The sequence below is a fragment of the Scedosporium apiospermum genome, assembly GCF_000732125.1.
Source record: "Scedosporium apiospermum strain IHEM 14462 chromosome Unknown SEQ_SAPIO_0098, whole genome shotgun sequence".
Lineage (NCBI taxonomy): Eukaryota > Fungi > Ascomycota > Sordariomycetes > Microascales > Microascaceae > Scedosporium > Scedosporium apiospermum.
In genome coordinates, this window is record NW_015971799.1 from 346324 (window position 1) to 372103 (window position 25780).

A 25780-nucleotide genomic window follows, 5' to 3' on the forward strand; every position below is an offset into this window, starting at 1 on the left:
AGGACCCCCAATTCAAGGATAAATACATATATTAGTTTCAAGTTGCGTGGGAAGGTTAGGAGGGATTGTAGCGGGAAACTATTAACTCCTGGATTGAGGAGCTCGCTGGGGAAGGTAATGATAATCCTCGATTCCGTTCTTGAGTGGGTATTTCAAGGGTGATGTCGACAACGCCGGGAAGTCTAACTGTATTATGCCTCTGTAAAATATCTTGCGTTTGAGGTATCGATCGTTCGCGGGCTACTAATAGTCGATGATCTTCACTCTCTGCACTAGAAATAGTAGGGGACTAAAAGGCTACAAGTGCTCACAAGTCTCACGGCAACTCTACTTGCCTGGCTTTGATGTCAGCTTACGCCTCCACAGGGGTTCCAAGAGTTGTCGGGACTTGGGAGTCAGCAGCCACCAACACTTTTGGTCAAAGACCCGAGGGGGTTCTCGTCGAGGCTCCTTCACGCGTGTTCTCTCGCCTATAGAAATGGACCCATCAGCCCTGTAACCTTCGTATGACAATAAGCCAATCCTTCGTATGCAAGCCGTCAATATTGAGATGACGAAAGGAAAGAGAAATAGCTTCATACGACTAAAAGTGCCATTTCAAGGCAGGACCGGGGTATGTCAGCACAGCAATGTGACGCCAAGCCTGTAAGAGGGAGGATCCCTTCATCAGCACAACTTTTCGGGTGTTGGCCAACCAGGCTGCGCCGGAGCGTATGATTATCACTAATCCTGAAATGTTCCCTTCCAAGTATACATCGGTAGATCAGCATAGGCAGGTTCACGGTGAGGCAACTAGGGCTGTCCCACGTTGGGGGTCGATCTATTTGGCTAGAACCCAAGGTCAAGGAACTATTGAAATCCCGCTCGTAGGATTCTTTGTATTAGTGTCTACGAAGTATGAGGAGGACGATGATCAGCAGCATGGGCAGTATGTCTACACTCCGATTGCCCCTGCCAAAACTATGTATAAAGCTTCAAACTCCCCCTTCCGGCTTGTTAGTAAAAGGTCAGCAACGCCATAGAACCTCGAGTCCAGCAGTTCTTGCCTTGATCCTTAACCCTCTTACACATTGTCAATTGCTATCCACTCTTCTGCTCGTCAAGCTTTCACCATGATTTCCGTCCAAAGGATTTTTCTCCTAGCCTTGATTGGCTCCGTCCAGGCCTCTCCTCTCGCTTCCGCAACTTCTTCCTCCGAAGACCCTACACCCGTTGATGACTTCGCTCCACCCGTCTTCCCCGAAGGTTCCATCGACATCAGCAACAACACGGACCTAATCAATGAACTAAGGGTCCAGTACGGGTTAGAGGTAGCTGAGGAGGCTCCTTCGACCCCCGCAACCTCGGGCGGCATCACGATTATGTCCGGGGCCTGTGATCAAGGCACATGCCCCGACTACGACAAAGCGTTCGACACGGTCTTCACCTGGATCGCTATCCCGCAGCCGGGCGAGGGAGGCGCTCCCCCAACCACCTTGTTCTGGATGGACCAGGATATGCGCATCAACGACTGCGACAAGTGTTATCGTAAGAAGATTGGCTCGGGCGGGTGGGACGTCGGTGGATGCTACGACTTGACTGCTTGCAATCGCCCTCAGTCAATTTGTGTTGATCCTCTCAACAGACGCGCCCACCGCATCTGGAAGGACAATGGCGTCAAGAAATGCTACAGGATGGGTGCAGTCGACTTGGGAGGCTGCGGAAATATCGTAGAGCGTTTCATTTGGCGCCCTGAGGCGGAGGTTGCCTGCAACTGGTGAAAAAGGCGCCCTACGTAGTGGTTGGCAAGGGGAGGAGGCAAGTCGACTGAGAACTGCTAGGGCAAGGAAGGCGATTCTTGAGTGACCGGCTGGTTTAAAGTATGGCCGTGTAGCGAACAGTGGGCGTGACTTGACTAGCCCTGTTCCTAGACAGAGATACCTTCTTTTCTTTGTTTGGATCGCTGTTAAAAGCTCACAGGACGGACGCAAAGGAAAAACCAGCAGTACATTAATCAAGACCATCACCCAATGCGCCCTCTTCATCGGCCAGATCCATCCTGACGTGACAAGTAATTGATTACGTAATGGGGCGTCTGCCGAGTAAAATAATGAGCCGGACGAGATGCATCAGGCTAGGGAAGGAAGGGAAAGGGGGGAAGAGAGGGGGGGGTTTGTTAATATGTGGGATATTGGAAGACCCAGTTCGAGTAGAACTGATGCCAAGTTCGGAGGATTGCCACGATATCGTATCCGCGCATCGGGTCGGCCGGGAGCTAGTCAGATGGCGTCGAATACAGGCCGGGATCGATCCGGGCTGTGCCGCTCACACAGGGGTGGAGAGCGACTTCGTAGATCTGCCTGTCAGCCTGGTAAGTCAGCCCAGTGGCTGTTGGCGCTAGTGACGCTTGTAAGCTCGCGAGGTCACATTAGAGGCAGATCCTTGAACATCAGGCGCGCTTTGAGGGGCACCGAAGCTAGATGTAAAGTCCCCTCTTTCATCCACCATTGGGCAACATCCGCTCTGGCAGCGGCGGAATGTCGGTCCTTTGGCCAATCTGCAAGGCTCCCCGCTCCCAATGCGACATTCCGCCCAAGCCTAGTGAGGTACCCCTAATTCAGGATCAGGGCGGCTTCGACCATGGGCAACAACACCCACTCAAGCAGGTAAGCCGTGCCACGGGGTGGCAACTGCCAAGGCTGGCAGTCTGCCGTCGCTTCCATACGAAGATGACGCGCAGCTGATCTTACGGCCGAAATGCCTATTCTGTGAAATTGATAAGTTTTCTGATCTTGAGAATGGCCGAGGCTCGTGAGATCGGAACTGCGCCAGGGAGATATTTCCGAGGAAACATCTGAGTTGTCGGTTCCCGATGCCGATGCCGAGATTGTACCTACCCATGGCTGGGCTCAATTAACTTCGGCGGCTGCCTCCCACTCGGCGGCGACCCGAGGCGTTATTTATAGTTGTCAAATGATGATATCATTAATGCTACTAGATAGTAGACTAGCTTAGGACAACGACAACTTGGACTAGCTTCTGGCTAACCGGCGTTTCCAAACAGCTAATAGTTTAGGACCAACAGATCGGTGGTGCTGTGGGTGACTACGGGCTGTCGCGAGCAATCAATGTGCGTTTCAGCGTTCCGGATAATCCTATCTCGGCCGCAGGGCTGGTGTTGATGTTTCAATAATGTTGCCCAGTGATGTGACTTTCCATGCGGACAAGCAACCTGTCCAGAGACACTGGAAGCCTTTATATTAAGGATAGATAGTTTTTATACCATAGCTCCCTGGAATAATCGCGACTTTCAATATCTCATTTTTATCTGTCCGCGGTATTAATGACAGAAACCCCTTATCCATCATCTTGTCTGATGCAATCCCAACAAAACCTATCCCGACGCTCGCCTTGGGATCGCACCAAGAGAAGAAAGAACAAGATCGCCGTCCCAGGTCCAAATGGCGACGTCAAAGGTTCTATTCCTATTAGCCACTCGCGCTAGAAACAGGCGTCATGGAAAGGCGGAGCGTAGCAGTGCCAGAGGAACGTAATACTTACGCCTTGTACACGAAGTTCCTATCAAGACCACAAATGTCAGCTAACCTCTGCAGTCGCGGCTATGTGTTTCCCTTATAGAGGACCCAGCACTTACCTTTGCCGACTTCCTGTGGTCCTTCATATACCGCGATGTCAGTATCGCATATATTGTGAAGACAAACGTATCAAGTGGTTCTAGTGCCTACAACAACTCTTTTGATAAAATTCTGTTAGGCCGGCGGAAAGTCAGCCTTGGCTTAATAGGGAATCTGTATTGTAGGCAACCTTACGTCTAACACTTGCTCAGTACTCTTCAAAGTGTGTGAGTAAAATCTTACTCCTTCTAACTACGATTTTGAATAAATAGAGCGACAACCAGGACAAAAAACCTACGTACAAACTGAACTGAAGGCGCTTTAAGGCGGGTCAAGCAGTAGAAACGTGGCATTGGAGTCATGGATACTTACATCCAATGATCGTCGTGCGCACTTCGCAACAAGGCAATCAGGTCAGCATCGGGACATGGATGGGGGAGGCAGATTTATAGATTTACCTCTATTCGAAGGTTCTAAATCGAGTATTAGTATATAAGAGAAGGGAATCGGTTATAGCGAATAACGTGGCGGCACAGTTTACACTCCTTTTCCGTATTTTAATCTATAACATTATATGCTTGTTACTGTCGATTCATAAATCAAATGACGTACAGTCACAAAACGGAAGTTGTCACCTCGGCCCTTTTCATGACTTTCTAAATGAATGGTTAGTGAGCTTGATATGGGAGCACAATATAATCTAGTATGGCTGAGGAAGGTAATACTCTGGCTTGGTCTTCATGCCACTAATTAGGAAGGGGCAAGCGTTTGTTAGCGCTAGATCTGGGAGTCAAGAGGGAGACGTGACTGGTTCCCCCAACTCGGCCTCGAGCGAGGATAGGCTTGGGCGCCTTTCCCGAGCTCTTTCTCAAGACCTCGACCGTGCAGCGTCGCAATCCGTGGATGACTTGTTCTCGGCACATCGGGAATACTCAAGAGTTCCGCCTTCTACGCCAGAAAGTTTTACGCCAAACTTCTCCAAGTTATTCACCATCCCATTGGTCCAGGGAGCTCGTGGGGGATCTCATGCGCGAGATACCGACCACAAATACCCTCCTCTGTGCTCTCCTATGGACATCGCTTACACGCGCTCGCATGCGTCGGAATCCAACTCTTCTATCCTGGGACACCAGCAGGCTTGTCATGGCTGTGAATGGTCGCCCAGGAGTCCACCCCGACCTTTCAACGCCGGAAAACCCTTACCTAGGTAACGCTATCGTCTACGCATTGGTGAGAGTTACATTCCAACACTTGAGCATGGTGGGAGATAGGTTCATCCAGTGCCTTGCTCACGCAAGTGACGCTATTGCCGAATCTAACTCTCCTAGAAAGATAGACTGCTTCTATGTTTCTGAAATCTATTCCCTGGCCGAGAGGTCAGCAGACTACCGCGCAATATTCCCCGGGTGGGACTTGTTCGGTTCTAGGGATCTTACAATCACGAGCTGGGCTGATCTCGGCTTGTACGAGGTCGATTTTGGTGCTGCGATGGGAATATCGGATTTTGTCCGAATCCCAGAGTCGCCAGCCGACGGAGTGTGCATTGTCATGCCAAGGAGGAAAAGTATGCAGGGCGCAGAGTCTGAAGAAATGGTGGAGGTTGTGGTCATTCTCAAAAAGGATGACATGGACACCCTCGAGCAGGACTCGGACTGGAAGTCCATCATAGCCTAGGCGGATATGTGATTGGGTAACAGCGGTTATCACGAAACTACTCCATAGCTAGCTAGGCTGGTTTGAATATTGAGATGCATGTTGCGTCTTTCACACGATGATTATGACGCTGTTATGTAGGCCATGGTTACCGAACACAGCTTAAATAGACTCAAAGTTTGCTAATATAGTTCCATGACATGCCTCCACGACTCTTGCCGAGGGGATCCACGAGTGCGGTGATCTCGAGTATGACATCCGCCGGGAGAACACCGACCCTGGCATCGGTCGTAGCGGTTAGCCGGACGCAGAGGAAGAAACTCATTGATTTGGGACCTTTTCCTCAAATATTGGTCCAATGCGCTCAAAGGAAGTATTTCTGACCTTATTGCTTACGACCTTAGTTAGGACAAACGGTATGGTGATGTCTGTTAGTACTTAGTGTTGCTCCTGTGTAGTCTGTCAACAAGCAGGATGTTAGCGTCTGGCCAACCCTTGACAAGAAGCCGTGATATTCGAGACATGAAAGATGGTTGGCATGGACTTTATTAGGCCCTTGGGCTGGTTGGTAGAGGAGTTTCTTCCCTGACTGAGAGGGAAGGCACCACCTGCGAATTGGATCATCCAGAACTTGCACGGCTCCCAGCGAGAACGGGAAGTGCATGTAGATCATTTGAAGCTTTTCACAAGCCGGCCCCATCATTTGAGGAAGCAACCCCCTTTGGAGCAAAGACCATATAACTCTTCACAACAGATTCTTCCCAATAATTTTTTTCTTTTCCCCAAACACTCTCTTCTTCATTCCCCTTCTCTTCTTCATTCCCCTTCTCTTCTTCATTCCCCTTCTCTTCTTCATTCCCCTTCTCTTCTTCTTATCTTCTACAACCTGCGACCGGAAACTTAATCCTACCCACCGACGTTAGCCATAACGGCACCCACAAGGAAAACAGTTCAGCAGGCTCAGATTTACTTGCGGGGTGCGATAGAGGGTGTGCCTCTTTCAGTGTACCGCAAACTGGGCGGCGATCATATCGCCGGTTTGCTAGATCTTCTGGCTATCAATAAAAGCACAGCCAACCCAGGAAGTCAACCCCTGGTGCAACGAGTTAAACGATGTTTTCCCTCTCATGGCCCAGCGAGAGCCCCATCGAGACTTGATATTGAAGCTCTCACCCTACATTATGGGCGTCGGGGAATACCGCAGAGCCTGTTCAGTAAGATTGTGGTGAATGGGTTTGGACATCTATTGTCTTGGGACGAGAGGATGGCTTGCCCTAATACTCCAGACAACATTGATGACCTCGATCAAATCGAAATCTGGCAACACTGGTATTGGCACCGTGTTTTACCAAAGTTGTGGGTTAATTGGGGGGGAAACCTTGATGACAAACAGCGAAGGTTCCGATATCTGGTCTGTTCCCTGATGGTCGAGGAGGTAGCTGATGATGGGATACACTGGGTTTGTGAAGTCCCTTTGACCGGCGGCCCCCAGGCGATTATGAATCGCGTACAATGTCCTCAACTCCCACTGGCGACAACTACTAGTACAATCAGTGCCCCGGTTCCCACGCCGGGACCCTCAAACATCCAACAGGACCTTCAGAGTGTTCCGCTGCTTGCCCTGGTCGGAGGTCAGGATATGATCGGAGACGAGGAGAGTCGATTGCCAACAGTGATTCAGGATGACAACAATCAAGGAATGAGGGTCTGGGATGATGTTTATATCAGGACCATGCTTCTCATACTTGCTCTGCAAATCGGTCTGGCCTCTTTCCTGTTCGCTGTTTTCAGACAGTGAAGAGACAACTCGACGATCTTCTTACGACTTCATTCGAACCTCTTTCCTGTTCGCTGTTTTCGGACTGTGAGGAGACAGCTGGACGATATTCTTCTTACGACTTCACCATTTCGATTCCTGTTACTACTATCTATCGATAACCATGATGCTGGGGCGGGATCATTTGTTTTCGGATATCTAAAAGAGTGGGGGGGAGGGGGGGGGGGGGGGGGGTAGTATCGGGGGGAAGGCAACTCGATTACTAAGGGGGAGATTCCCCTGATCATGTAATTATTATCGTTATCTAGGGAAGAGAGAAGAAAAGAAGGGGAATTTTTAGACTTTACAATACTATGGAAATAAAGAGATCAATCAATCTTGGTTCCATTTTACTAATGTGATCTGTGGGATTAATGATTCTATCCAAATCTCTATTATTCTACTCCAAATCTCTATTATTCTACAATTCCCTGTAGTCTCATTGTCGGGAACCCAACCTTTATTCTAACCTTACGAGCTTGGCCAATGTCAACCTTGGCTTAGTATTCAGCTCGGTGTTGAGTACATTGTTCGTCACGGCCGCGATGAGGATCCTAATGAAGACATTCCTAATGAGGACATAGGGAGTTCCACGCCATCTCAAAAGCTATCCATGCCCGCTGTGGTCTCAATGTTGGCATGAGGCACTTAATGTGCGTCATCGACAGGACCATAAGCTTGGCGAATTGGTAAGGACCTCTCCCGGATGTTGGAAGTTTCGCAAACACTGCCAGGCCTAGTGAAGGAGATAACCTAAAGTCCAATGCAGCGCAACTCTTCTAAATAACCCGTGAAAACGAGGCTGCAGTAAACCCTCGACACTCTCTCCTAAAGACCAGTAATCTCCGGGTCGATTTCATCGCAGGGCGACCTACTGTAGTAGACGCAAGAAGATGTGAGGAGGGCGCTCACACTCAAAATTCCGCGACCTTTTCTGTTCTCGGCATTCTTCCTATAGGGGTGCTCAAGGGAGTTATTGCCGGCCCCTTTAAGATATACAGGATAAGATATAATAGATCAAAATATTACGACCGACTAACTCTATAGGTAACGCCGTGGTTTATATGTGGTCAACGTTAAACCCAAACTCGTATATCGCGCGATTGGTAGAACCAGGTGACCCCAGGCGAAGGCTCGGACCAAACACCTTGACAGGAATATCTTTCAAGAGCACTCTAGGGCCTTCACAGTCCTCCCGTGGCAATTGCCACTCTCTGCTGCCAATTCCCCACTATGATTGCAGGACTTGCCATGTCGGTGCCAGTGCGAATTGTTGTTCTCTTCCAGCGACTGCCTTGTGCTCAGCTGTCCTCCTGTCGCGTAGCCTGGCTCGCCACACGTGTGTGTCCAATTTCCGGCCCATGTCACGCTCTGGACCTAACCTGCATCAGGTACCTCGGTACCCAGGTATATGGGCACGAAATTGGGGGCTGGACTGGACAGCCATGTGGACAACGTTGCAATGTAGACCCCTCTGCTGTGCATTAGATCGTAATAGCCCTGCCCACCAATTTATAACCTGGCCAGCGCTTCTCAGTACTTTGTAAGTCCTTAGCACCAACCCGATGTGCTGGATGATTTGGAGATTGCTTGCTTTTGCATTCCCAAATGTTTTCTAGAAGGGTGATCCCATTCGCCAGGCTGGGCACTTGCAGTATGCAGTTTGTTCCAGCTTGTCCCTTCCTCAAACCTACATAAAAAGGAAGCCTCGGCTATTCCTATCCTAATTGAAGCATCTTTGCCTCCGATTTGTCCAACAGAAAGGTACCTTCCTTGCACTGAAGGGTATCGGACAGATCTAGGTATTGAAGAAAATGCAGGGAATGAAGAAGATCCAGGCAATGAAGAATGGAGAAGGTAGTGCTACTTCGCAAGAGGCACAGAACTTGGTGTGGGCAAATGTATGGGGAATGTGGTTCCCTTCCCCTTTTGGGATAGTATATTGAGTAATAACCTAAGATGTTCCTTTAATATCTCGATGCCCTGTCGGTTGTAGTGTTGCATTCCACGATGAGCGGTAGCAATGCCGTCAGGGTTGTTATGTCCTGGTCAAATGCCACCACTAAATCCGACTGGATACTGCATACGGGGCCTGGCAGCCCTGGCCAGCGTCGAGCGCAGGCGAGCGGTGGTGGGTGGCACGATGTGGTTTATTGAGGGATGTTAGCCTGGTTGTTCTCGGTTTTGAGAGGCAAGCTTTGGGTCGGTCTGGGTTCTCCCGGTGCATCCGCTGGCTGGGCAAAGCTGGTGGAGTAAGTTGGGGGGCCAAGAAATCCACGATCCCTGAAGCCATCCAATTTCGAATCTTGTTTTGGGTCGTTATCCGAGTCCCGGATATTTTCTCCACTGATTTACAAAGTACTCGTCATCCGAGCTAGTGCTATTCCCTGCTCGCCGGGGAAGCAAAAAGTAACCTTAGTGGGTCGCCCAGGAATTGGGCCTGTGAGATGGAATGGTAAGAGTAACCTACCACCCTTAGCTGCTGCAGGGTAGTGTGAACTCCAACGCAGTACGCACCAGACCTAACGTTGTCCAGGCCTGGGCGAAGCTAGCCGTGCTCTGGCTTAGTGGTAAAATAGTGCGAACGACCTAAATTTCACAGCGCCAAACGCGGCATGGGTGGACGGTAAACCTCGACACTGCTTGGCCCCAGTATTGAGGCACAGCCATTCTGGGGATGGAAGGTATTGGCCCGCATACTGCCAGCTTAGGGGCCAAAGTACGAAGTACAGTGGACTCTATTAGCATCCTGCATACCTCCTCATCTAATCCCCCTGGCTCCCTGGCTCCGGACACTGGGATTAATGCAGCTCAGGCCCGCGTAAAATTAACATGCTGAAATACTACCTGGCGTGATACGAGGAGGGAGGAGGGAAAGTTCCGTGGAGAGCGGAACGTTTTTAATCTCTCATAAATATCGACCGCCAGCCCCCAGCTGCACGCTTCCTGATGGTCAATCGCCGGTTTCTGAGGTTTTGAAGGAGCGGTTTTTCCCACGTCGCGAGTAACCAAACAATTGGGACAAGATGAAAGTAACCACTGCCACTGCCTTGGTTGCCTGGGCGGCAACGGCCCTAGCCTACCCCAAGGTCCGCTCAGCGCTGAGAGGCAGCTGCCCAGGCCTCGAGGACATTCAGGCGCTCGGGAGGAAGCTCTCATCGACAGCTCATATCTACTTCCCCGGCTCCGATGAGTTCGTCCTAGCATCAAAACGCTGGTCGCAACTCGAAGCTCCCAAGGTTGATATCGTCGTGGTCCCGGGGACGGAGAGGGATGTTTCCGAGACGGTGAGTTCCCCAGTCAAATGCAATGCGACAGCTCCGTGTGCCCTCCCCCCGCGCCGACGAAATACCTTGCTAATTAATACCTTATGCAGGTAATCTTCGCAAATAACCGAAATGTTCCGTTCCTGGCGTTCAACACCGCCCACGGCGCCATCACTACTCTCGGCCAGATGACCCATGGCATTGAAATCTGGCTGAACCAATTGAGCGGTGTTCAGATTTCCAGCGATGGAAAAACGGCAAAGATCGCCGGTGGCACTCAGTCCAAGGTGCTCATTGACACGCTCTGGGCCAATGGAAAACAGGCAGGTGAGTTCTCCCGGTACTTTTTTTTTTCCGGGAATTATTGTTAGGCCTGGCCCACTAAGTTTGAAAATCATCCTCTAGTGACTGGAACCTGTGAGTGTGTTAGCTATATGGGGCCCGCACTCGGGGGTGGACACGGGTGGCTTCAGGGACACCATGGTCTCATCGCCGATCAGTTCGTTTCTGTGAACATCGTTCTGGCAGATGGAACCCTCAGGACAATCAATGCGAACTCTGACCTCTGGTGGGCCATCAAGGGCGCTGGCCATAACTTTGGCATCGTAACATCTGCCACTGTTAAGATTTTCGACATCGAGCATACCAACTGGGCTGTTGAGACTTTCATCTTCAGTGGCGATAAGGTGGAGGAGGTGTACCAAGCCGCCAACGACCACCTCCTCAAGAATGGCACCCAACCTGTCGGTGTCATTAACTGGTCGTACTGGCTCAACAACCCTGATGCTGACACTGAGAAGGTAAGTAACTAATTTCGTCTCTCTCTCATATCTTGATCGAGAATGTTCATTAACATGCTATTCTTCTCTAGCCCATCATCCTGTTCTGGGTCATCCAGGAAGGAGTAACTAGTGTCGACCCGATCTACACACAACCATTCCACAATATTGGACCGATCGTTGCGGAACCAAGCAGTGGAAGTTACCTCGATGTGTCCACGTGGACTGGCATCTCCCTCGATGCTGCACCCTGCCAAAAGGCCGGCTTCGCCAATCCTCGCTTCCCCCTGTACCTCAAGTCATATAACGTCTCTGCCCAGAGGCAAGCCTACGACCTCTTCGCATCCTCAATTGGTGGATTCGGATCTACCCCCTTCTCCAACTCCCTCTTCATGTTCGAGGGCTATTCCATGCAAGGCGTACAAGCTATCGACAGCCAGTCATCCGCCTTCGCTTTCCGACAGGATAACCTTCTCACCGCCCCACTAATTACCTACGAGCCAGCTGGGTCACAGCTTGACGCGCAGGCGGCGGCCCTCGGTTCGCAGCTTCGCCAAATTCTCTTCGAGGCTAGCGGCCAAGACGTCATGCACACATACGTCAACTACGCCTTCGGCAATGAGAACCCGTCGCAATGGTATGGTAGCGAGGCATGGCGCCAAAATCGCTTGAAGCAGTTGAAGAACAAGTACGACCCTAAGCGCAAGTTCAGCTTCTACGGCCCCATTGCCTAAATTCTGCAAGTAAACCCTCGCCGCAACTGTGCAGTGGTGAGAGTTAGATGGCTGGGGTGGGCATGTAGTGTACAGCGTAATATGATCTCGGGGCAATGGAACCTCCATTCGTGGCACTTAATAGATTCTCATTCGCCTGTCAGGCTCTTAGTAATCCCCACTAATGATAAGGAGGCATAATGCACCTTGTAACAATCCATAAACATCGTGATAAATCGCTCACGCAGACTCTGCATACCACCGCATTTGAAGAAACGGCTGCTCAGTGACCCCCACAACATAAATAAGCACTATGACGAGTCTTAGCCAGGCCAGCGCCCCGACCGGGATCTACCTTTTTATGGAACCTGCGGCCGAGTTCAGGGGCCAGGTCTGCCCCGTTCAAGCTAAACCGATAGAGTTTAGTTTTTCGTTATGGTGTATTGGGCGCTGCTCTCCCACCTTCCAAATTGTCCCAAGAGAGCAGGGATTCAGATGACACTATGACAGGATTAGATTAGCGCTGGGCCTCGAAAGGGGAGACCTTGATCTTCAACCACAATTCTTCAGGATCTTCAATGTTAGCGTGAAGCCACCTTTTTAGACCCTGCAAACACCCTTGCGTAGCTAATACTTCGTCCAGGATCAAGGAGTTTGGAACCAAACTAAAAGTCACCTCGTTGCAACGACGACGTCCATAGTGCAAGAGTAAGCAGCAAGGAACCTATTAAACGGAGTACACTCCACTCCTTCATACTTTGTAGCTGCTGTGCATGGCTGCGATCTATCCACATGGATACTCCTTGATGTTACCTCCCAAAAATCTGCTAGTATGAAGTACACCACAGCGGTTACCTCGACCATCGATGCCCCATTCACCTTATCTTGGTTTTTGTCCACCTTGGTCCTATTATGTGACCGAATGGAACGATGAACTGCCACGCGCCTCGTACTGAATACTGTCGAGCCGATGTTGCACCGGGTCGGTTTTCTTCCTGGAATCGGAGACTTCCGGCAGGCACCTCATGATGGTACCTTGCCTGCATAATGGTCAAAGAGACGCAGGTGAGTATTATACCCTTGTCGAATTGTGGCTTACATGGTACTTCGTAATTCGTAGGAATTGATAATCGTATCAGGGGAAGTGGTTCCGATTATGCACCTCCCAGGGAGGTGGTTTCAGCAGCTAGCCCTAGTGTGTAGAAAAGCTTTCATCGACATGTGTCTCCTCCTCGGGGACCGAGACTCAATATAAATTATACAAATTGGGAGCCGGCCTGGCTCCTCTTCCAGTGGATCAATCTCTCCGCCTTGTTTGTTCGAATTATTGTCACCGAATAGATGCCCCGGAAGCTTATCGGTCTCGCTGATGTCGACCGCACCTGAGGACGCCGAGGCCGCAGCTGCCGCCGCCGCCGCCGCCGCAAGGTCCTTCAACATTGAATTATGGACGCTCTACGCGGTTGGAATCTGCGCGACGGCCCTTAGAACCTACGCGCGAGTGAGGGCAGTGGGGATCAAGTCCTTCCAGGCCGACGATTACCTTGTTTGGGTTGGCGCTGTTCGTGGTTCCCTGCCATGTCGATCACCACTCCTCCAGCCTTAAATCGTCGCTAACCTTGTTACCATGGGCCGTAGATCATCTATTCCATTCAGTCGGCACTCGCCTACAACGTTGGCCATCTAGCTCATGGCCTAGCAAACAACGGGATGACGGACGCCGAACGAGCCGCACTATCGCCCAACGATCCCGAATATGAAATGAGGTCAGGCATCGTCTCGATTTAACTGTCCAACGTCGGAGATACACAATACCAACTCGGGATTTATATCATAGGGTCCTCGGGTCGAAGATCCAAGTCGCTGGATGGACCACTTATTCGGCGCTACTTTGGTCACTCAAGATGGCCATGTTGGTGTTTTATATCCGACTGACGGTATGACCGATTCTTGCCTGCGCGCCGACTCCCTCGCCACTCTCAGATGGTATCTAACATGTCTTACAGCAAGGTCTTGGCCGGCGTTTTAAAATTCGTATCACCGTTGGATTCGCTCTCGTCATCGGAACTTTTCTTGCATCCATTTTAACGGTTTTCATTGCGTGCCGACCGTTCAACAAATACTGGCAGATCAACCCAGACCCAGGCAGTAAGGTCCTCATGAACTAAATTGGCTTGTTTATTAACTCACATCCCTAACCAATCTCTTTCGTGGATTTCCAGATGTCTGCCAGGCTGCCATCTCTAGACCCATCATCTGGGTTTCCTTCGCTTCTAATGTCTTGACTGATATCTATCTTATCCTGATTCCACTTCCCATGCTCTGGCAATCGACCCTAAAACCCCTCAAGAAGATTGCGTCGACCATCGTGCTCGGTGCTGGAATCTTCGTCCTCGTCTGCGCTACTCTTAAGAGCGTCTTCGTCCTGGTGGTGAGTCAAGGCGTTTCCGTAACTCCAGCAGTACCATGTTATGAACCTAACCGATTCTATCCTCCCACTAGGACCCTATCAACGGCGCACAGCTTGCCGGTTCCTGGGGTACTAAAGAGGCCTTCGTCGCAGTGATCACGACCAATCTGCCGATGATCTTCCCGCTCCTTCGATCCTGGTTCAACCCCATATTCGGAAGTACGACGCGCTCGACGCCGAAAAATTATCCGCTCCATTCCCCCTTCCAAACCATCGGAGGCACCGGTGGCGATTCCCGGTCTCGTCGAGGACCCCGCAGTACAAACCCAATCACGGCGAACATGACGTTCAGCGAGAGCGAGGAACGGATGGTAGAAGAGGGCAACATGTACAGCATGAAGGTGTTTTCCGAAACACCCAGGTCCGACACCCGTCCCCCAAAAGGTATTGTGGTTATGAATGAAGTTCAGGTTGTTCGGGAGGATAGGAGTCCCGATAGGAGTCACTCAACGAAGCCGCCGTCCTATTGATAGAGTGCAGGAAAAGGCCTGCCTCTTACGTCACTTGGGGCGACGGCATCGCCTTGATGTAGAGACGTAAAAATCAACTGTATCTCCCAGTTCCACCGTCGAATCCACCGGACCAGTCATAAGTAACCTCGTTCAACCTTGCTGGTTCCAAGCAAGGTTCGACATGAAACTAAGGCCAAACCCAGGCCAACCGAGGTACTCCGGGATATAAAGGCAGGACTTCCCGCCGTGTTTGGAACGCGGATGGAAGGGCCCCAGTAGTCAATATATGCATCCGTAATGTATAATGTATAGTAACCGCTATCGTACGAGCTGGGTGCCCGCGGACTCTAAGATACACGTTGTGGTCCGCGTGCAACACCGAAGACCGTGCGAGTGCGCTGACCATCCCTTTCGATGCCTTCAGCCACCTCCTAGCCCCACTTAAGTACGACAACGCCGAAAAAAGATGGCATTCCGTCAGGAGGCATCAGCGTTGACGGAGAACGTTACGACTTAGAGCGCATCGTCGGTTAGAAAAGCAAGAAGGGTGACATCGACAAGTACCTCGGACGCTGGAAAAGCTACAGCGCAAGTGGTGACCCTTTGAAGCGACCCGAGGAGCTCAAGAGAGCGTAAGGGCTTCTGACCGACTACAAAGAGCGACAGGAGCGCTGTGAGGCGCGCGGGGGACACAACTGTTGCTGTTATCATGACCTGGCTTTAATGCTCCGGGGACCCTGTTATCCAACCGTGAAGACCATACCTCCGGGCTCCGATGTGGACGCGCGTATTACCATACATAGTATATACTCACTGCTCTCACTCATCAATAAAGCCGGCTAGATAGGGCTAGAATGCCAGAGTTCGAAGTGTAGCGTATCTTTCCATACTGATTTCCCCTCCCTGGAACCCACCGCCTCAGCTTTCGAGAATTGTAGAGCGCTCACGGCGGGGGCATAGGATCGAGCCCTCGAAACAGCGGGATGGCAAATACAACGGTAAACACTCATGACCACAACCGTGGTCATCTTGGGCTTCGTCGGCGCCCCACTGGCATTCGCATGGATATGATATTGAAACGCGAACAGGTGATAGCGGGTATGTGATCTTCCCTTCAGATCTCCGCAGTCCTCGCGTCATACAGTCTCGCTCTGAGTTGTCGTAGCTATTGGCCCACTCCTTCTTTTGTCGTTCGCTTCTTTCCTGAAGATAAAAACGCTCACCCGCACCCGCGGTCTATGGAACCTGTGACTTAATATCTTACCGAGGCTACAGTTGACCATTCACTTTCCCCCTGTCGGTCGGACTATAATAAGGATGGAGTTGAGGATGGCTCTTAAAGCGGTAGGTCTGAGACCAGCCACTATATCTATATTGTAAGCGAAGGCGGAATCCTCCAAGCCGCTACGTTGATAGATGATAGGCCAGCACGATACTTACCCGCTAACTTACCCGCATAGTCCACTTGTGTGCTTATTTGCAAGTCGCGTTACATCAAAGAACACGCAATCTTGGTATCTGCCGCTTCAATTGCATCCAGCTCAAAAAAAAAAAAAAAAAAAAAAAAAAAAAAAAAAGACATCGACTCAGGCATTGAAATGGTTTCGGAGCTGCCAACTGTCCTCTCCTTCCGCTCTTCGACGATCACTCACAGTCTCTAGTCTCTGACACTTGGAATCAGTCACGAATATTGGACAGAGGTAACCGGATTCTCCTCCTCTGCCCCCCTTTTCTTCTTCTCTCCCCTCTCCAGTAACAAGCCACTAGACCATATTGCTTGAAGCATCGTGGGTTATATATCGCCCTCCTCCCGTGTGTCCGCATTCCATCTCAAGCAACTACTTAGCTCTCGCAGTCCATCCGGGCGAAGAGCATCGATCGGCCCACGGAGCATTCGCATCATCTGATCATCAGATAAGACCGCCAAGCTCAACCCTGATTTGTGAAAATGGTCGATGACCGGCCGCCTGTTTCTCGTATCGTCCATGAATTAGGGATTCCGGTTATAGTTGTTGCCGGCCATGTGTTTGGTTGGTCTGGAAACTGAAAGGCATGGCAATGTTGGCGCTTGCTCCCTATTTACCGCTGGAGCCCCTTTTCCGGCGGTTGCCCATTGAAGCATGCCACTCTCAAAGTATACTGCGATTCTGACCTCTGTCCCATATTCCATAGAAATACTCGGATTTGGTCACTTCCCTTATCTAATAAACTATGCTGCGAGCGGCAATCGGCTGGTTAGTTTCAAAGGTTAAGGAATAAGGACTAGGAAGTGTAGCTAAGAGACACCTAGACAAAACTCTCCATAAATGCATCCGTTCTAGCTTATCGCCGTAATCAATGCTAATAGTTCGCCTTTGGTTATCAGCTTGGAATTGCGAGACGAGTATCCGCGTATACCGAACACTATGGATCCTCCCAGCGCGGCGGCGATGTGGCAGCACTCCCACACAATCATCCCAGGATCGAGCAAGTGAACAATGACCACCGCGGGTTGCTGCTCCTGGAGACACCAGCCTCGAGAACCCAGCGGACCACCCTCAATAAGCGCGACCTACACTCTTCTAGCTTCCTGTGTTAACAGTTCGTCCGCAGAGAGTTATCTGGAGTTTCAGCAACGTCGACCTAGATTGTGCAAGATCAATGTGTGTCAGTAGATTCGCGACGTGATATTCGACTCGGTGTCCGGGTTACTCTTGGGATCCTACCAAATGTCAGTGAAGTGTCATGATTCTGTATATCAACGATGAAAATCGGGCCTAGCTTGCGTATTATGTAAAAGTAGTTGATAGTCTCTATACAGGTATCGCACGCCCGACCAATGACACACATCAGCTATAAAATGAGATTCATTTTCGCCAAGAAGTATTAGAAGAAAGCTGTCGATTTTGGTTGCGCTCTGTTCGCCATGTTCTCGATTCTTTGTGGTGTCTCGTCAAATCTCATTAACCTATAAGTTAGTAGACACCTTCCAAGTCTCTCCCATTGGCGAGGCGTCGAACCCTCCTCATCGTGCCCCGGCTGCATTAGATGCCGAATCCCGTCACTGATACCGGGTCCATTAGAAAGGAAACGTTAGAAACCCCTCATTCATGTGCTATTGAGCATTAGTAATTCAATTCTCAATTCTCGGCCATCTAGGAACGGGTTGGAACTCGCGGTGTATTGTGCTACGCGTTGGTAGAGGAGGATTGATATTGCATCATCTTGCGTTATCTGCATTGAAGGTGGCATCCCCCCGCAAGCTGGCATATCAGGAAAGCCGCCCGGTATTGTGAGGCCTTATCTTTTGGGGTTTTCTTTCCTCCTTTTTTCCCCGTTCATCAAGGATTGCCATTCCATAATTCCGCCCAAGTCCGTTGATTTGTCTTGAGATTGTTCAGCCGCATGCAGCGTTGAGATCTTACTTGTGTCCCCCAGCCCCCGCCCCGAGCCCGAAACCTGTGACAAATCGCTCGTCACTGTCCAGATCCACGGAATCGGGATTAGCTCAAGATTGACTACCTGTGCAGGTTACGCCCGGTTCGACTACGTAAGTATAGTGTTGGTTGCCGTCATCTACTCAACGGGGATTTGCAGGTAATGTGGGGGTTTACCTGACCATTCATGGACGTTTTATTGGCCTGCTTGCTTCCCAGTTTCGAGCGTCGCTGTCTTGGCACACGATGATGTTATATCCATATCGGCATTGATGCCACTGCACCTTGTGCACAAGACGGTCTGGATGTAAGATCCCGACCCTTGTAATTATGTGACGAACCCCGTGTAGAAGTGGAGCACTGTCGTCCTGTCAGCTTGGTCCAAACCTACGAGGAGCTCCGTCCGAGCGCCTCGGGTGAAGTCATTCCCCTCTAGCGGACGGACCGTAGAGTTACTCTCTACCCTTGCCCCCACGAGCCTCCAATCCTGAGGTGGCCTTTCTTGAGTTACATGTCGAGATATGCATTTTCGTTTACTCGGCCACCTGGGCACCATGCGACAAACTATTGATCATGGCGTGCTTTTTCCAGAAAATTGAGAATAGGTAGGAGCACACAAGCGAGATCCTACCCAGGGGAGATCCAGAGCAGTTTTGGAGATAGAGAGGGATCCGTCAGTAGAGATACAGATGACGTGCAGGCAATACCTTGGGAAGCCAAAGGGATATTTTAATCAAGCGGCGCTCGCTGATGGCCTTACTCTAAAACACGAGGTTTAACAGTTCCGAGGCTGCATCCGTCGCCCACATTTAATTTATACCTCATCCAATATACACTTCCTTACCTTCGGCTCCTCCGTAATGTCTACTGTGTACACTGCGAAGAAACCCGCCCCTCCAGGGACCAGGACCCAGTCTGCCGGAGTCTTTTTCTCCCCGTCATCTGACGACGAAGACAAGAGAGTCACGGAGACCAAAGGCGATGTGGACTTCACTGTCGATCCTGACGTTCCTCCTCTCGGCGTCCCCAGTGACGAGAAAAGATTCTGGTGGCAGAGAACTCGCAACTATGATGGTTCCGCCATTGCTACGCAGCCGTCGGTTTACGATGACCCGGAGACGGCCAAGCACTATCAACCCAGAGCCGACTGGGAAAATCTTCATCGCTTCGATCCTTTAGCGAGGTGGACTTGGAACGAAGAAAACAAGCTCATCCGGAAGATTGACGTCCGGATCATGATATTTGCTTGCGTCATGTTCATGGTAAGAATTCCACTTTCCAGTGTCAAGAGTGAAACTATGCTACCAACGTCTATACTAAAATCTTTGGAAGGCGCTTGAACTTGACCGTGCGAACATTTCGCAGGCTGTGACCGATAATTTCCTTAAAGACCTTCATCTAACTACCAATGGTGAGTTGATGAATGTCCCATCGCACATCCCGGCGGACCTGTGCCATCGACCGGCCTATCCAATAGTATCTGCAGTGCCTCAACTGACACTTGTCACTAGATTTCAACCTGGGTAACACTGTGTTCAAGCTGTCCTTCCTCTGTGCTGAGCTCCCGTCCCAGCTCGTTTCGAAGTGGATGGGCCCAGATCGCTGGATTCCAGCACAAATAACGCTGTGGAGCGTCGTCTCCTTCAGTCAGTTTTGGCTCTCTGGAAGGACTTCATTCCTCGTTTGCCGAGCTCTCTTGGCCATCCTCCAGGGCGGCTTCATTCCAGATGTGAGTTTGCGAGAATAGAGCAGAACGCCTCCACGGCCTTGTGCAATTTCTGTCAGATAAGGGGTTGCTAACTCGATTGTGGGCCGCCGCAGATTATCTTATACCTTTCCTATTTCTATAAACACCATGAATTGTCGTTGAGACTCGGCTTCTTTTGGACGGCCATGTCTATTGCGGATATCATTGCCGGCCTGCTCGCCGCTGGAATTCTTCATCTCCGCGGTGTTGGAGGGCGTGCGGGCTGGAGATGGCTATTTCTTCTCGAGGTTTGTGTGGCCGGCCGTATCAATAGTTCTGAAAGTTGCCTTATCAGGTGTTCGCAAGTCTAACTTGGATACATAGGGACTGTTGACCTTTGTCATCGGTATTCTTGCTTTCGGGCTTATGCCCCCTTCTCCAACTCAAACCTCCCACTGGTTTAGAGGAAAAAAGGGGTGGTTTACCGAGAGGTAATTCTTCTTTTCTTGGCACCTATTAGTCCTAAATATAGATATAATATGCTAACCGACACACCAATACAATCAGAGAGGAGATTATCATGATCAACCGCGTCATCCGTGACGATCCAAGCAAGGGCGACATGCATAACCGACAACCCATCACACCCAGACTGCTCTGGAGGAGCTTGAAGGACTTCGATCTGTGGCCGCTTTACGTCATTGGATTGTTGTGGAACGTTCCCTCCACGCCGCCAAGCCAGTACCTCACTCTCATCCTCCGAGGGATTGGATTCGACACTTTCAGGACAAACTTGCTCACCATCCCTACCGTGGTTCTACACATGGGCACGATGATGGTGGTAACGTATGTGGCCGAAATCGTCGGGGAGCTTACTTTCATGTCCATGCTGGCTCAAGTGTGGCTGCTCCCCTTCCTGGTCTATCTATACGTGAATGACATTACAAAGATCGATCGCTGGGTAGCCTGGGGTGTTTTGACAGCTCTTCTCGCATTTCCTTCTCGTAAGACAGACCCATTCTACTCCGCCTTACATCCTGCTCCTGACTAGCTAACGCGCCCGCTCCCCCTTTTCTTAGCTCACCCAATCCAGGTTGGCTGGAACTCACGCAACTCCAACACTGTCCGATCCCGTACCGTCTCTGCAGCCGCATACAACATGATGTGCCAGGCAGGCGGCATCATCGCGTCCAATATATACCGCGCCGATGATGCGCCTCGCTATAAGAGGGGTAACGGTAACCTAGTGGGTATCGTCTCTGGGAATATTGCAATTTACATCCTCACCAAGGCCTACTACGTTTGGCGAAACAAGACGCGCGAGAGGAAGTGGAATGCTATGTCTCCCGAGCAGAAACGTCACTACCTTGAGACGACCACTGACCAGGGGAACAAGAGGCTCGATTTCAGATTTGCACACTAGCCGGCAGAACGGAAGATGTAGGCGAGGAAGCCGAGCGGGTGGCAGCCCATCAGAGGGTCCTGCAGCGCGTGAGGACTGCTCTTCTCGGTGTGGTGTCCAGCAGGTCTAAGCTTCCGCCCAAGTCAGAAACCCAACCAGCCCGAACCAGTTGCCCAAGCCCAATACACCACACCCCCTTATGCACCTACTCGGACTAGTATTGGCTCCTCGTGGTCTGAATGAGGTAGCAGAGAGCTTGCAAAGCCTTTCGATGTTAGAACGCTCTAAGTCTCCTAGGTTTAATATTTTAGAGAAGAATATTTTATATAGTTCCAATCTTCACCCAGCCAGAACTTACTAGAGGGGATATAAAAGGAGAAGGCCATAGCAATTAGAGAGAGAGTTGCAAACATTGTATTAAGTACCTCTAATACGTTACATCTTATGGAATGAATGACTGGAGATGCCGCAAGACGCAACTCGTCCGATGCCCGAATGCAGTTCGAATCCGGTTCCTGGAAACTCTGGTATACGCACCTCATTCATCGGGTGTTCTGCTGGCTCTTGTCCTTTTATGCCTCGATATCACAGGCACCAGTACTCTCTTCTTCTTTTAGTAGCTTAAGCAAAAAGCCAGTGTACGAGTGTCTGTGTTCCAGTCTCTCGGTCTGCTCCAAAGCACGCTGAAGGTTGATATGCTTTCCGTCAACGAGATATTTCCAAAATTGTATATCTCTAGCATCTCGGGATGGGCAGTTTGGCGAGATGCTTTTCCGCGCAAAGTTGACAGCGCAAAGCGCAGAAGCCCATGTTTCCCGATGATCAGCAGATAGGTTTCCTTCTTCAAAAAGTATACGCAGAGAAGCTAGATCAGCTCTAGATGCCGCAGCGTCCAAAGAAGGCATAGTATGATCTTCTTCATAGTTAGGAAAGGACCCTTGGAAACCGTATCCATCAATACGGGCGTGTCTTCCGCAGGGACGCGCTCCTGCCTGGATCAAAAGCCGTACGACGTCGACATGGCCGTTGCGCACAGCGATCGTAATGGGAGCCCTGGTCTTGCCAAATTTCCACTGCATGACGTGGGGGGTCGTCGAATGTTTCTTGTCGTCTTCCTCTAGCGGACAAAAAGAGGTCTCGGCCTTCACGTAGGGATACTGTAGTAGTAGTCTCACTATTGCGCAATTGCCCCGCTCACAGGCATCCTCGAGTACGGGGAAGAGGGCGTTGAAAGCCTCTTCATGATAGTCCCGCAGCTCCGAATATTCGCACTGCTCCGGACGCTTAAGCGGATACTAACTCTTAATCAGTGCCTCAACCACGTCATGGCGGTCCAAAGAGCCAGCGACTCGTAGCAGCTGTCCCTTTCTCGACTTGTATAGACTGGTTCTCTCTAAAAGACGTTCGACTGTAGAGGTGCTTGCAACCAGAATCGCCAGGTGAAGGTAACTCCAGTGGTAGTCACCGGTACGCCTCTGCACTGTTTTCCTGCCTTGATCGACATTCTTGACTATCGAGCCAATATCATGTTTAAGAAAGAGTGCAACCAAGTCTTGATTGTCTGCCCGGATTGCTGCTTCGAGGAAGCTTCCAAATAGAGGGATAGTGCCCCTGAATGGGACCTTCGTTGTATCCCTTTTCTGTAGTTTCGTGAATTTTTTATAGCCGAGTTCGAGCACCATGAACAAGAGTTTAACCTCTATCTTAGGCGAGTCAAGGTAAATGCGGGCGAAGAGGACAAGCACATCGAAATGCTTATCTTTGAATATCGTTTTGGAAGGGAAGAGCATCTCCATGATATCCGATCGCAGAATGTCGGCAAAGCCGCACTCTCCCCTCTTATGGGCTGTATTCAAGCCGCGCTGGCATAGTTTGAGGATGTATTGATATCTCTCAGGGCCGTCGAGGTTTAGACCGTCCTCTGTCATGATTGCATCCACCAGAGAATTTATCAACGTCGAAAGATTGGTATTCCGTGGTAGGTGGCGATGCGGTAATGCCATGAGATAACTGGCGAGGAAATAGCTGACATCATGGGGCGGGAATAACATGTTGCTCGTTTTTGAAGGAGTTTTAAAGTATGTATCAAGCTCCATACTACCCTCCATCTTGACGAGGAGTCGTGTGGAAACTATAGCATACATTATTTCGGCAGCAAATACACCTAAGGTCATGAATGTCAGGTTTTAGGTTCAGGAAACACAGGTGGTGGAGGTGTGTTATTGTACAGGAGTAGCCAGCATACCATTGATCCGACGAAGTCGGAGAATTCTTGCCAGATTATCGATTCTCGTCGGTTCGAATTCAACCAGCTCTCGAATTACTAACCTCAAAATATCGATTGGAAGATCCATCAAAGTTAGGCGGGGCTTTAAGTGGCCTGGAGCCAAAGCCGGTGGTGGCGGACGCTTGAGCTCCATGCTGCCCGGGTTGAAAGATCAAGACTTTTGAGAGATGGGCTGTGATAACTTGTGTAGACAGACGAACAATTCGAATGTGCTCATATCAAGAAGCAAGCTAATCCTCGGCCATCGGTGGTTGTATTTGTGGCATTTACAGTCAGGAGTTGGAAGGAAGAGGGATTGAGTCATCTCACGATCGAAGGCCTCCGTCACACAATGCCGTGCTGCTGGGCATTAGGCATCCCACAAGACATCGCAGGACATCGCCACAAACATCGCCACACTTGTATATGAATGGACTAATATGGGAACATCGGGTAATATCTGAATATCTGTTGGCGGCTCGGCTGGCAGCCAACACCCCCCGATCAAATAGAGGAACCGAAAGCATCCGAAAGAACTAAACCAAGAATACAACAGAAGATTATTGTAAAGACAGGAATTAGTGGCTTTTGCTAAGAAATGGCCTTTTGCTGGCTGGTCTCGGTGTGAGGGCCAGGTCTTTCGACTTCCGGGAATGTTCGACATACCTCGCTCCTCTTTAAAACAGCCAATTCTGTTCCGGGTTTCCTTTCTGATGACATCAATAATCACTTCCATATTTCCTCTCCTTTTTGAACCTTTTCTTTCTCTCTTGGAATGGAACTGTCTAGCATTCAACAATACCTAATCTCGATGCGCACTGGAGGGCTAATATAATTATTGCAGCCCAACACCAAGTACAACAACTTGTGTTTCTTCCATGCTCAAACAGCCACTCATCACCTACCAATGTTCTTCGCGGACGCTGTTATCAGCTTCCGACTTCAAAAAGCAATCCGTTCTTTTCGTTAGACAGGACTACTCCCTGCGACAGAAACCAGAAGGAGACTCGCACCTACCGTTAGGTACAATGCACCGCGATGAAACCGGCCAAACGAGAGGATCATTCCTCAACCTTCCACTAGAAATTCGGCTCGGTATTTATCGACTCCTGCTCTGGCAGGATGCTATAATCACCAGCTGCTCAAGTCTTAGTTTGCACCCTGCGATTCTTCGCACATGTCGTCAAATCCTGTCCGAAGCTCGCCCGATTCTTTATGGGGAGAATACCTGCCACCTACAGATATTCGACAAAGCCGGCGGAGAGCGTGCCTATTTCCTGGGGACGGATCATTTCGGGGAAGGCCCCTTTTACCGGATTCACCATCGGATTACAGATTTGAGAAGATTCGACATCACGGTTGAGATACAAGACGAGGACCATGTCTGGACCGTTCGACCAGCCGTTCGCAAGGTCTGTGAAGTCCTGTCCGACATTCCGCGGCTGAATTACCTGCACATTAGACTCGACGGGAGGGGCTCGATAGATGCCCGACCGTTTTGCAGTGTCCTTAAAAATTTCGGTATGCTGCGCCGTGTTCGCAAGGTCGAGTTCACAGGAGTTCCGCCTGTCTACGCTGAGTATCTGGAGCACCAAATAACTGGATCTGCACCCCTGGACCATTTGCCGAAAATGTACGAAGCGCTGGAAGACTCTGCCCACCCGTTCGATTTCTGTGGCTGTCTTCTCCGGCAGGCTAGTGATACTACCATGGAGTATGGCGATGTTAAGCAGTTCAAGAACCTGAGGGCGCAAATTGGGGACGAGATTGCAAACTATATGGCGAATATGACTAGTCGATTGTATGAGCACGATGGTCAAGGCACAATAGACGATGGACCGGACGCCGACCATCTACGGTCCGCTTGGTCGAGTTGCACCGTGTGGGGACGAGCGGGATGAGTCTCAGCTTCCCGACGAGATCGGCGCCCTTTGCGTCGAGGTCGGCCAGCCTTGGCAGACGGCGACCTGGCCGCACTGCGCTTTCGACATACCTTCGAGGACGCGGCAGGTTCAGTTGAGGCTTAGAGTCTTCCTCGCTTGGTGCGCGGGAAGCTCATAGCCATCGTGAGTAAGGCGGTGGGCCTCAAGCATGTGGGCGTATCCGTCCCTATTGGCCCACTCCCGGAATTGCTTCCGCTTGTATGCGGCTAAGTATATGTAGCCCTCTAGGTCGAAGAAGAGATAGGTCGAGTTGTTGCGGACGAGGCTTGCGTTGGGCCCTCTAAGGACTTGATCGAGTCGTGT

At 50.4% G+C, this 25780-nt stretch overlaps 3 protein-coding genes and 3 pseudogenes across 3 annotated transcripts; all 6 read left to right on the forward strand.

Annotated features, from left to right (window-relative positions):
• Positions 1 to 1112: 1112 nt before the first annotated feature.
• SAPIO_CDS5265 lies at positions 1113 to 1760 on the forward strand (annotated as a pseudogene; the record flags this gene model as incomplete).
• A 3111-nt stretch (positions 1761 to 4871) lies between these two features.
• On the forward strand, positions 4872 to 5288 carry SAPIO_CDS5266 (annotated as a pseudogene; the record flags this gene model as incomplete).
• A 4821-nt stretch (positions 5289 to 10109) lies between these two features.
• SAPIO_CDS5267 (FAD-dependent oxygenase) lies at positions 10110 to 11862 on the forward strand (the record flags this gene model as incomplete). The annotated part of the gene is made up of 4 exons (XM_016787625.1): positions 10110 to 10370; positions 10460 to 10676; positions 10755 to 11149; positions 11221 to 11862. 4 exons carry the CDS (start codon positions 10110 to 10112, stop codon positions 11860 to 11862), a joined length of 1515 nt encoding a protein of 504 aa, XP_016642640.1.
• Positions 11863 to 13210: 1348 nt separating this feature from the next.
• On the forward strand, positions 13211 to 14781 carry SAPIO_CDS5268 (uncharacterized protein; the record flags this gene model as incomplete). Its single annotated transcript, XM_016787626.1, has 6 exons — positions 13211 to 13402; positions 13480 to 13607; positions 13679 to 13778; positions 13848 to 13989; positions 14064 to 14272; positions 14344 to 14781. 6 exons carry the CDS (start codon positions 13211 to 13213, stop codon positions 14779 to 14781), a joined length of 1209 nt encoding a protein of 402 aa, XP_016642641.1.
• A 4258-nt stretch (positions 14782 to 19039) lies between these two features.
• SAPIO_CDS5269 (uncharacterized protein) lies at positions 19040 to 21289 on the forward strand (the record flags this gene model as incomplete). Its single annotated transcript, XM_016787627.1, has 7 exons — positions 19040 to 19441; positions 19512 to 19590; positions 19691 to 19908; positions 20001 to 20174; positions 20251 to 20357; positions 20434 to 20870; positions 20946 to 21289. 7 exons carry the CDS (start codon positions 19040 to 19042, stop codon positions 21287 to 21289), a joined length of 1761 nt encoding a protein of 586 aa, XP_016642642.1.
• A 3273-nt stretch (positions 21290 to 24562) lies between these two features.
• Positions 24563 to 25435, forward strand: SAPIO_CDS5270 (annotated as a pseudogene; the record flags this gene model as incomplete).
• Between the last annotated feature and the right edge of the window lie 345 nt (positions 25436 to 25780).